Source organism: Heteronotia binoei, unplaced genomic scaffold (genome assembly GCF_032191835.1).
Source record: "Heteronotia binoei isolate CCM8104 ecotype False Entrance Well unplaced genomic scaffold, APGP_CSIRO_Hbin_v1 ptg000889l, whole genome shotgun sequence".
Classification (NCBI taxonomy): domain Eukaryota; kingdom Metazoa; phylum Chordata; class Lepidosauria; order Squamata; family Gekkonidae; genus Heteronotia; species Heteronotia binoei.
This window is the reverse complement of record NW_026800119.1, coordinates 1-12116: the sequence shown is the minus strand read 5'-3', so window position 1 is coordinate 12116 and position 12116 is coordinate 1. Positions and strand designations below refer to the sequence as shown.

The window sequence follows — 12116 nt, the reverse complement described above, 5'->3', positions numbered from 1 at the left end:
AACTCGTGGGAATTCGATGAAATTGCTGAGCAGACAGGTTAAAACGGATAAAAGGAAGTACTTCTTCACCCAAAGGGTGATTAACATGTGGAATTCACTGCCACAGGAGGTGGTGGCGGCCACAAGCATGGCCACCTTCAAGAGGGGGTTAGATAAAAATATGGAGCAAGGTCCATCAGTGGCTATTAGCCACAGTGTGTATGTGTGTGTGTGTGTGTGTGTGTGTGTATATATATATATTTGGCCGCTGTGTGACACAGAATGTTGGACTGGATGGGCCATTGGCCTGATCCAACAGGGCTTCTCTTCTGTTCTTATGTGACACAGAGTGTTGGACTGGAGGGGCCACTGGCCTGATCCAACAGTCTTCTCTTATGTTCTTATGTGACACAGAGTGTTGGACTGGAGGGGCCACTGGCCTGATCCAACAGGGCTTCTCTTCTGTTCTTATGTGACACAGAGTGTTGGACTGTAGGGGCCACTGGCCTGATCCAACAGTCTTCTCTTATGTTCTTATGTGACACAGAGTGTTGGACTGGAGGGGCCACTGGCCTGATCCAACAGGGCTTCTCTTATGTTCTTATGTGACACAGAGTGTTGGACTGGAGGGGCCATTGGCCTGATCCAACATGGCTTCTCTTATGTTCTTATGTGACACAGAATGTTGGACTGGATGGGCCATTGGCCTGATCTAACATGGCTTCTCTTATGTTCTTATGTGACACAGAATGTTGGACTGGATGGGCCATTGGCCTGATCCAACAGGGCTTCTCTGATGTTCTTATGTGACACAGAGTGTTGGACTGGAGGGGCCACTGGCCTGATCCAACAGGGCTTCTCTTCTGTTCTTATGTGACACAGAGTGTTGGACTGTAGGGGCCACTGGCCTGATCCAACAGTCTTCTCTTATGTTCTTATGTGACACAGAGTGTTGGACTGTAGGGGCCACTGGCCTGATCCAACATGGCTTCTCTTATGTTCTTATGTGACACAGAGTGTTGGACTGGAGGGGCCATTGGCCTGATCCAACATGGCTTCTCTTATGTTCTTATGTGATACAGAGTGTTGGGCTGGATGGGCCATTGGCCTGATCCAACATGGCTTCTCTTATGTTCTTATATGACACAGAGTGTTGGACTGGATGGGCCATTGGCCTGATCTAACAGGGCTTCTCTTATGTTCTTATGTGACACAGAGTGTTGGACTGGAGGGGCCACTGGCCTGATCCAACAGGGCTTCTCTTATGTGACACAGAGTGTTGGACTGGAGGGGCCACTGGCCTGATCCAACATGGCTTCTCTTATGTTCTTATGTGACACAGAGTGTTGGACTGGATGGGCCACTGGCCTGATCCAACAAGGCTTCTCTTATGTTCTTATGTGACACAGAGTGTTGGACCGGAGGGGCCACTGGCCTGATCCAACATGGCTTCTCTTATGTTCTTATGTGACACAGAATGTTGGACTGGATGGGCCATTGGCCTGATCCAACAGGGCTTCTCTGATGTTCTTATGTGACACAGAGTGTTGGACTGGAGGGGCCACTGGCCTGATCCAACAGGGCTTCTCTTCTGTTCTTATGTGACACAGAGTGTTGGACTGTAGGGGCCACTGGCCTGATCCAACAGTCTTCTCTTATGTTCTTATGTGACACAGAGTGTTGGACTGTAGGGGCCACTGGCCTGATCCAACATGGCTTCTCTTATGTTCTTATGTGACACAGAGTGTTGGACTGGAGGGGCCATTGGCCTGATCCAACATGGCTTCTCTTATGTTCTTATGTGATACAGAGTGTTGGGCTGGATGGGCCATTGGCCTGATCCAACATGGCTTCTCTTATGTTCTTATATGACACAGAGTGTTGGACTGGATGGGCCATTGGCCTGATCTAACAGGGCTTCTCTTATGTTCTTATGTGACACAGAGTGTTGGACTGGAGGGGCCACTGGCCTGATCCAACATGGCTTCTCTTATGTGACACAGAGTGTTGGACTGGAGGGGCCACTGGCCTGATCCAACATGGCTTCTCTTATGTTCTTATGTGACACAGAGTGTTGGACTTAATGGGCCACTGGCCTGATCCAACAAGGCTTCTCTTATGTTCTTATGTGACACAGAATGTTGGACTGGATGGGCCATTGGCCTGATCTAACAGGGCTTCTCTTATGTTCTTATGTGACACAGAGTGTTGGACTGGAGGGGCCACTGGCCTGATCCAACAGGGCTTCTCTTATGTGACACAGAGTGTTGGACTGGAGGGGCCACTGGCCTGATCCAACATGGCTTCTCTTATGTTCTTATGTGACACAGAGTGTTGGACTGGATGGGCCACTGGCCTGATCCAACAAGGCTTCTCTTATGTTCTTATGTGACACAGAGTGTTGGACCGGAGGGGCCACTGGCCTGATCCAACATGGCTTCTCTTATGTTCTTATGTGACACAGAATGTTGGACTGGATGGGCCATTGGCCTGATCCAACAGGGCTTCTCTGATGTTCTTATGTGACACAGAGTGTTGGACTGGAGGGGCCACTGGCCTGATCCAACAGGGCTTCTCTTCTGTTCTTATGTGACACAGAGTGTTGGACTGTAGGGGCCACTGGCCTGATCCAACAGTCTTCTCTTATGTTCTTATGTGACACAGAGTGTTGGACTGTAGGGGCCACTGGCCTGATCCAACATGGCTTCTCTTATGTTCTTATGTGACACAGAGTGTTGGACTGGAGGGGCCATTGGCCTGATCCAACATGGCTTCTCTTATGTTCTTATGTGATACAGAGTGTTGGGCTGGATGGGCCATTGGCCTGATCCAACATGGCTTCTCTTATGTTCTTATATAACACAGAGTGTTGGACTGGATGGGCCATTGGCCTGATCTAACAGGGCTTCTCTTATGTTCTTATGTGACACAGAGTGTTGGACTGGAGGGGCCACTGGCCTGATCCAACATGGCTTCTCTTATGTGACACAGAGTGTTGGACTGGAGGGGCCACTGGCCTGATCCAACATGGCTTCTCTTATGTTCTTATGTGACACAGAGTGTTGGACTTAATGGGCCACTGGCCTGATCCAACAAGGCTTCTCTTATGTTCTTATGTGACACAGAATGTTGGACTGGATGGGCCATTGGCCTGATCCAACATGGCTTCTCTTATGTTCTTATATGACACAGAGTGTTGGACTGGATGGGCCATTGGCCTGATCTAACAGGGCTTCTCTTATGTTCTTATGTGACACAGAGTGTTGGACTGGAGGGGCCACTGGCCTGATCCAACATGGCTTCTCTTATGTTCTTATGTGACACAGAGTGTTGGACTGGATGGGCCACTGGCCTGATCCAACAAGGCTTCTCTTATGTTCTTATGTGACACAGAGTGTTGGACCGGAGGGGCCACTGGCCTGATCCAACATGGCTTCTCTTATGTTCTTATGTGACACAGAATGTTGGACTGGAGGGGCCATTGGCCTGATCTAACATGGCTTCTCTTATGTTCTTATGTTCTTAATTTAACAGTCTAATTAAAATTCTATTAAAATTCTAAAACGATAAAATTAATATTAATATGCTCGTGCTATTATACAGATGCTGGCTTTACTTAGCAGTCTCTCTCTTTAGTCGGCGAAGGATGGTCTTGCAGGCCCTGCGGAACTGTTCAAAATCTCGCAGGGCCCGCATTTCTTCCGGAAGCTGGTTCCATAGGCGTGGAGCCACAACAGAGAAGGCCCGAGCACGGGTACTCTGTAATTTTACCTCTTTCGGCCCGGGAATAGTCAGCAGGTTCTTCCCTGCTGACCTCAGTGCTCTCTGGGGTTCGTATTGGGAGAGACGGTCCCTCAGGTAGGCAGGTCCTCGGCCATATAGGGCTTTAAAGGTGTGCCCAAGGAGCCCCTGCTTGACTCCCCTTGCCTGCCTCAACTAGTTTGACGAACCTGGAAAGTCTGCCCCCGAGGAAGGGGAAGTACAGGAACTAGCAACATTCTCTCTGAGAGCCAGTTTGGTGTAGTGGTTAAGTGTGCGGACTTTTATCTGGGAGAACCGGGTTTGATTCCCCACTCCTCCACCTGCACCTGCTGGAATGGCCTTGGGTCAGCCAGAGCTCTCTTATCTGGGAGAACCGGGTTTGATTCCCCACTCCTCCACTTGCAGCTGCTGGAATGGCCTTGGGTCAGCCAGAGCTCTCTTATCTGGGAGAACCGGGTTTGATTCCCCACTCCTCCACTTGCAGCTGCTGGAATGGCCTTGGGTCAGCCAGAGCTCTCTTATCTGGGAGAACCGGGTTTGATTCCCCACTCCTCCACTTGCAGCTGCTGGAATGGCCTTGGGTCAGCCAGAGCTCTCTTCTCTGGGAGAACCGGGTTTGATTCCCCACTCCTCCACTTGCAGCTGCTGGAATGGCCTTGGGTCAGCCAGAGCTCTCTTATCTGGGAGAACCGGGTTTGATTCCCCACTCCTCCACTTGCAGCTGCTGGAATGGCCTTGGGTCAGCCAGAGCTCTCTTATCTGAGACAACCGGGTTTGATTCCCCACTCCTCCACTTGCACCTGCTGGAATGGCCTTGGGTCAGCCAGAGCTCTCTTATCTGGGAGAACCGGGTTTGATTCCCCACTCCTCCACTCGCAGCTGCTGGAATGGCCTTGGGTCAGCCAGAGCTCTCTTATCTGGGAGAACCAGGTTGGATCCCCCACTCCTCCACTTGCAGCTGCTGGAATGGTCTTGGGTCAGCCAAAGCTCTCTTATCTGGGAGAACCGGGTTTGATTCCCCACTCCTCCACTTGCACCTGCTAGCATGGCCTTGGGTCAGCCATAGCTCTGGCAGAGGTTGTCCTTAAAAGGGCAGCTGCTGTGAGAGCCCTCTCAGCCCCACCCACCTCACAGGGTGTCTGTTGTGGGGGGAGAAGCCGCTCTGAGACTCTGATTCAGAGAGAAGGGCGGGGTATAAATCTGCAGTCTTCTTCTTACAGACTTTTAGATTCTGCTGATCAGGCTAAATTTTGAGAAACCTTCAAGACTCCTTGAAAATGGTTTAATGTTTTAAATGGTTTAATGTTTAAAATTTAAATGTTTTTATGCTTAAAATGTATTTATATTAGATTCTTGTGTTGTGAGCCGCCCTGAGCCACTTGTTGGGAAGGGCGGGATATAAGTCATAAAATAAATAAATAAATAAATAAAAATTCTCTTGAAATTCCCTCTGCCTTTATTGGAGCAGCTGCTGTTTTGGATTCGTTACAATGCCCCAAGTCAGAGCGAGTTACAACACTTTCAAGCACTGTCAAGGATTAGAATAGAGTTTCACAAACAGCTTAATAAAACTCCCACCTAATTCCCACAGATTAGCAGTCCCAGTTTATCGTAACCGGACTGGTGCCTCATGGGCAGCAGCCGTCCATCTGCCGAGAAACAGGAAGTGGGCAAAGAAGATCCACTGAGTGGACAGCAAGTGAGAGGGTATATGTGATGCGGCAGCTAAAAAGACAAATGCGATTTTGGGTTGTATCAACAGAAGTAGAGAACAGGCCTTCTCTATAAAAGCACCCCAATGGTGGAACCAGCTGCCGGAAGAGGTGCAGGCCCTGCGGGACATTAGCCAATTCCGTAGGGCGTGCAAAACCGCCCTCTTCCGGCTAGCCTTCCAAGATGGAGCCTGAAATGAACGTCACGCCATCATTAACATTAATATAACTGAGATAGCAATGAGATGAGACTATTTTAGACTGATTTTAGACTGTTTTAGATTATGTAAATATTTAATTGTAAATTGTATTGAATTGTTATAACTGTTTTATTGTTCAACATGGCTTTTGCCACACCTTGTAAGCCGCCCTGAGCCTGCCTCGGCGGGGAGGGCGGGGTATAAATAAAATTTTATTATCACTATTATTATTATTATTAAGTCTAGTGTCCAGATCACATCATGTAATGGCATCGCTTTACTCTCCTCTTGTAAGATCTCTCCTGAAGTCTTGTGTTCAGTTTGGGGCGCCACATTTTAAGAAGGATCTAGGCCAGCTGGAAGGGGTCCAAACTGGCTCTCAGTTTGCCTGCAGTCAGCATTTCAGCTTACACAGGTGGGAAGATGAGGAAAGAAGGCCTGGGGAATTCCTCCGTGCATCCACTGTGCCCATGCCCCAAAGGATCTCTGCGTTGTTGGTACTTGGTAGGGGGGGCACAATGGGAGGGATTCCAGTGTCAAGAAGTGTCGGTCTGCAGCAATAGAACAAAGCAGTAGACAAGTGCACCTTTAAGACCAACTATATCCGACATTGTAATCGCTCTCTGCTAACAGAATCTCTCCCTCCACAGGACTGGGTCCTCCATTTCCTCCCTGCCTCGCCACGAAGAACACGTGCAGAACATCCGCAGGTTCCACGAGTCTTTGCAGCAGGCGGAAGGGAACGCGCACCAAGCTGGCAGGCTGGATTCCCTCTCCCAGTCCTCGCGCACTTCGCTTCTCCAGGCTCTCAGGTAAAAACTTTACATAAGAGGAGCCCTGTTGGATCAGGCCAGTGGCCCCTCCAGTCCAACACTCTGCGTCACACAGTGGCCAAAAAACCCCTAAGTGCCATCAGGAGGTCCATCAGTGGGGCCAGGACACTAGAAGCCCTCCCACTGTTGCCCCCCCCAAGCACCAAGAATACAGAGCATCCCTGCCCCAGACATAAGAACCTCAGAGAAGCCATGTTGGATCAGGCCAGTGGCCCATCTAGTCCAACACTCTGTGTCACATAAGAACCTAAGAGAAGCCATGTTGGATCAGGCCAATGACCCATCCAGTTCAACATTCTGTGTCACATAAGAACATAAGAGAAGCCCTGTTGGATCAGGCCAATGGCCCCTCCAGTCCAACACTCTGTGTCACAGAAGAACATAAGAGAAGCCATGTTGGATCAGGCCAGTGGCCCCTCCAGTCCAACACTCTGTGTTACATAAGAACATAAGAGAAGCCCTGTTGGATCAGGCCAGTGGCCCATCCAGTCCAACACTCTGTGTCACATGAGAACGTAAGAGAAGCCATGTTGGATCAGGCCAGTGGCCCATCCAGTCCAACACTCTGTGTCACATGAGAACGTAAGAGAAGCCCTGTTGGATCAGGCCAGTGGCCCATCCAGTCCAACACTCTGTGTCACATGAGAACGTAAGAGAAGCCCTGTTGGATCAGGCCAGTGGCCCATCCAGTCCAACACTCTGTGTCACATGAGAACGTAAGAGAAGCCGTGTTGGATCAGGCCAGTGGCCCCTCCAGTCCAACACTCTGTGTCACATAAGAACCTAAGAGAAGCCATGTTGGATCAGGCCAATGACCCATCCAGTTCAACACTCTGTGTCACATAAGAACATAAGAGAAGCCATGTTGGATCAGGCCAGTGGCCCCTCCAGTCCAACACTCTGTGTTACATAAGAACATAAGAGAAGCCCTGTTGGATCAGGCCAGTGGCCCATCCAGTCCAACACTCTGTGTCACATGAGAACGTAAGAGAAGCCCTGTTGGATTAGGCCAGTGGCCCATCCAGTCCAACACTCTGCGTCACATGAGAACGTAAGAGAAGCCCTGTTGGATCAGGCCAGTGGCCCATCCAGTCCAACACTCTGTGTCACATGAGAACGTAAGAGAAGCCCTATTGGATCAGGCCAGTGGCCCCTCCAGTCCAACACTCTGTGTCACATGAGAACGTAAGAGAAGCCATGTTGGATCAGGCCAGTGGCCCCTCCAGTCCAACACTCTGTGTCACATGAGAACGTAAGAGAAGCTATGTTGGATCAGGCCAGTGGCCCCTCCAGTCCAACACTCTGTGTCACATGAGAACGTAAGAGAAGCCATGTTGGATCAGGCCAGTGGCCCCTCCAGTCCAACACTCTGTGTCACATGAGAACGTAAGAGAAGCCATGTTGGATCAGGCCAGTGGCCCCTCCAGTCCAACACTCTGTGTCACATGAGAACGTAAGAGAAGCCATGTTGGATCAGGCCAGTGGCCCCTCCAGTCCAACACTCTGTGTCACATGAGAACGTAAGAGAAGCCGTGTTGGATCAGGCCAGTGGCCCCTCCAGTCCAACACTCTGTGTCACATAAGAACATAAGAGAAGCCGTGTTGGATCAGGCCAGTGGCCCCTCCAGTCCAAAACTCTGTGTCTCATAAGAACATAAGAGAAGCCCTGTTAAATCAGGCCAATGGCCCATCCAGTCCAACACTCTGTGTCACATAAGAACATAAGAGAAGCCATGTTGGATCAGGCCAATGGCCCATCCAGTTCAACACTCTCTGTCACACAGTGGCCAAAAAACCCCACTGTGTGTGCCACTGTGTGACACAGAGTGTGGGACTGGATGGACCACTGGCCTGATCCAAGATGGCTGCTCTTCTGCTCTTCTCTTGTAAACTTCAATCATGTCACGCCTCAGTCAACGCTGACCTGTTAGGACTGCTCATTGTCCCCCCCCCCCAGCCTTCTAGAATAAAAACTTCATAGTTTCACGGGGGTCAGGTTTTTCTCCTTGGTTTCTCTCCTTCCAGGAAAAACCTGAGCGAGCTGGATGAAATCCAGAGGTACTTCAGTCAAAAGCTAAGCAGGTCTTTCTCTGACATGGGTGCACCAGGCAGAAACACGGATGGACCTAGCGGCAGACACCCAAGTCCTGCCTTCCGGGCGGCAGACCCCGAAGGGCAGCATCTGCTGGAGAAGTCTCACCGTCTGGTGTCTCAAGTCAGCAACCTCATCAATGGTAAGACGTGACCCATTTGAGGAGGGGATGGGAAGACACTCTATAAATTGATGGTGTGGCCTCACTTGGAGGACTGTGTACTATTCTGGTCACTGCACCTCACAAAGCACCTATCACATCAACCATCACCAGTGGTCTGACCTAGCCTCAGATCGCAAAGCATGGAGGCACACCATCCACCAGGCTGTCTCTTCCTTTGAGAACGCACGCATAGCTGGTCTTGAGGACAAAAGGAGATTGAGGAAGAATCGCACTGCTACAGCACCAACCCTAAATCAGACTTTTCCCTGCAGCCGCTGTGGCCGGACCTGCCTGTCCCACATTGGTCTTGTCAGCCACCAGCGAGCCTGCAGCAGACGTGGACTATTGCACCCTTCTTAAATCTTCGTTCGCGAAGCCAAGCCAAGAGAATACCTCACAAAGGATATTCTAGCATTGGGGTAACTAGAATGATTAAAGGGTTGGAACACTTTCCCTATGAAGAAAGGTTAAAACGCTTGGGGCTCTTTCGCTTGGAGAAACGTCGACTGCGGGGTGACATGAGAGAGGTTTACAAGATTATGCATGGGATGGAGAAAGTAGAGAGAGAAGTCCTTTTCTCCCTTTCTCACAATACAAGAACTCGTGGGCATTCAATGAAATTGCTGAGCAGTTGGGTTAGAACGGATAAAAGGAAGTCCTTCTTCACCCAAAGGGTGATTAACATGTGGAATTCACTGCCACAGGAGGTGGCGGTGGCTACAAGCATAGCCAGCTTCAATAGGGGTTTAGATAAAAATATGGAGCAGAGGTTCATCAGTGGCTATTTGTCACAAGGTATCGATGGAACTCTCTGTATGGGGCAGTGATGCTCTGTATTCCCGGTGCTTGGGGGGGGCACAGTGGAAGGGCTTCTAGCCCTACTGGTGAACCTCCTGATGGCATCTGGGTTTTTTGGCCACTGTGTGACACAGAGTGTTGGACTGGATGGGCCACTGGCCTGATCCAACATGGCTTCTCTTATGTTCTTCTGTCTGGGGCAGTGAGGCTCTGTTTTCTTGGTGCTTGGGGGAGCGCAGTGGGAGAGCTTCTAGTGTCCTGGCCCCACTGGTGGACCTCCTGATGGCACCTGGGTTTTTTGGCCCCTGTGTGACACAGAGTGTTGAACTGGATGGGCCATTGGCCTGATCCAACAGGGCTTCTCTTATGTTTTTATGTGACACAGAGTGTTGGACTGGATGGGCCATTGGCCTGATCCAACATGGCTTCTCTTATATTCTTATGTGACACAGAGTGTTGGACTGGATGGGCCACTGGCCTGATCCAACAGGGCTTCTCTTCTGTTCTTATGTGATTCAGAGTGTTGGACTGGATGGGCCACTGGCCTGACCCACATGGTTTTTCTTATGTTCTATTCTCTCTCTCTCTCTCTCTCTCTCTCTCTCTCGTCTGGTTCTTTTTTCGTAACGTCTGTTTTGCCATGCAAGGCCTCAACAACGATGTCAGAAGAGACGCCCCAGAACCTTCAGACGCTCACGAGGTGTTCTCTTCGCGTCTGCCTGCCCTCGCGGACCAGAGAGAGGGAGCAGCCAGGGCCTCTGACGGGCCCAGAGACTTCCTGAGGAACGACGCCTCAAGCAGCCGCGCGGACGAAGGGCCGCTCTTCTCTCTGGCAAAGGCCCCCCGCGCACAGGGCATGTTGTACGAATTCCTCGGTCCAGCCAGCTCCCCCGGCGAGCCTCCTTTAGCCCCACGCTCCAGCCCAGCGGCGGAAGAGGTTGCCGAGTCCCACAGCGAGGATGACTACGAAGAGGACATCATCGAGCCAAGGACGCTAAACGAAATCACCACCGTGACGGACAAAACCAGCCCCTGGTCCAGCCTCAGCTCCGAAGGAGAGCAGGATCGTGGCCAGGGAACCATAGAAACAAGGGACGCCGGTTGGCCGGAAGCTTTACTCGCAGGGGAGCGGGCCCGAAGCAGCTCCTTGTCCAGCCTCCCCCAGGAAGACACCCTGAGCGTCCCCAGCACTGCCCGATCGGGCACCGGCCCCTCCGGAGAAGAAGGGGGCGATGAATGCACAGGGAGGCCAAAACGCAGAGGCGATATTGAAGACCCGCTCCGGTCCGCACCGGCCTTAAATATCGATTGCTCGAGTGATGCACTTCCGGGAGAAGAAGAGACGGTTCAGGAAGGAGCCCTGGCCAACCCGGCCAAAGAGGCTGGAGTCGAATCGCCAGCTTTTTCGGGCGGGGAAGACTTTGCTCTGGAAAGCGCTGCTGCCCCAGAGGGGGAGGAGGGACGGGAGGTGTTACGTTCCGACTCCCAACATAAGGAAGTGGCTGGTTCTGAGGAGGAGGAGCACCGGCACTCCCCTGAGTCGTCAGAAGCTGCGCAGCATCCAGACAGCCACTCCGATGAGGGTGACCGCGATCTGCAGGAGGACTCCAGGGAACCTCCGCAGCTCAGAGCGGCGCTGTATCCTTTTTCACCTTATTAACCAAGCAAAACCCCTTGCACGCCAATCCTAACAAAGCTGTATCGTGTGGAACCTGTCCCGTTGCAGCCAGGAGGGCCTGACAGAACCTCTGTGATGTCCTTCAGGGTGTAAAGCCAGTTTGGTGTAGTGGTTAAGTGCGTGGACTCTTATCTGGGAGAATCGGGTTTGATTCCCCACTCCTCCACTTGCAGCTGCTGGAATGGCCTTGGGTCAGCCATAGCTCTGTTATCTGGGAGAACCGGGTTTGATTCCCCCCTCCTCCACTTGCACCTGCTGGAATGGCCTTGGGTCAGCCATAGCTCTCTTATCTGGGAGAACCGGGTTTGATTCCCCCACTCCTCCACTTGCACCTGCTGGCATGGCCTTGGGTCAGCCAGAGCTCTCTTATCTGGGAGAACCGGGTTTGATTCCCCACTCCTCAACTTGCAGCTGCTGGAATGGCCTTAGGTCAGCCAGAGCTCTTTTATCTGGGAGAACCGAGTTTGATTCCCGACTCCTCCACTTGCACCTGCTGGAATGTCCTTGGGTCAGCCACAGCTATCGCAGGAGTTGTCCTCGAAAGAGCAGGTGCTGTGAGAGCCCTCTCAGCCCCATCCGCCTCACAGGGTGTCTGTTGTGGGGGGAGAAGATATAGGAGATTGTGACTGCTCTGAGATTCAGAGGACAGGGCAGGGTATAAACCCAATATCTTCTTCTTCTTCTTTGTCACTTGGACTCCAGGCGGATTACACAGAGTGAGTCAATGCCATCAAAAGGATGGGGCATTCAGTAAACAAAGCAAGTAGGATTCAGGGTAGTAGAAGCAAACAGAAATCTAAAAGCAGAAATCAAGAAAAGCGGGCTAACCAGACACACTGAATGATGTAAAGCTACATTTTAGGGTCCTGCTTAAAGCAAGCTGTCCATGGTAGCATAGA

The 12116-nt window shown here is 51.2% G+C and overlaps 1 protein-coding gene across 1 annotated transcript in view; it reads left to right on the top strand.

Moving 5' to 3' along the window:
- C2CD3 (C2 domain containing 3 centriole elongation regulator) overlaps positions 1-11199 on the top strand; it is a 123998-nt gene extending 112799 nt beyond the window's left edge. Inside the window, exons 29-31 of the mRNA XM_060263796.1 lie at positions 6304-6465; positions 8512-8720; positions 10187-11199. Of these exons, the coding sequence (XP_060119779.1) occupies positions 6304-6465; positions 8512-8720; positions 10187-11199 (1384 nt within the window). The remainder of the gene's footprint in view (positions 1-6303; positions 6466-8511; positions 8721-10186) is intronic.
- Positions 11200-12116: the final 917 nt, after the last annotated feature.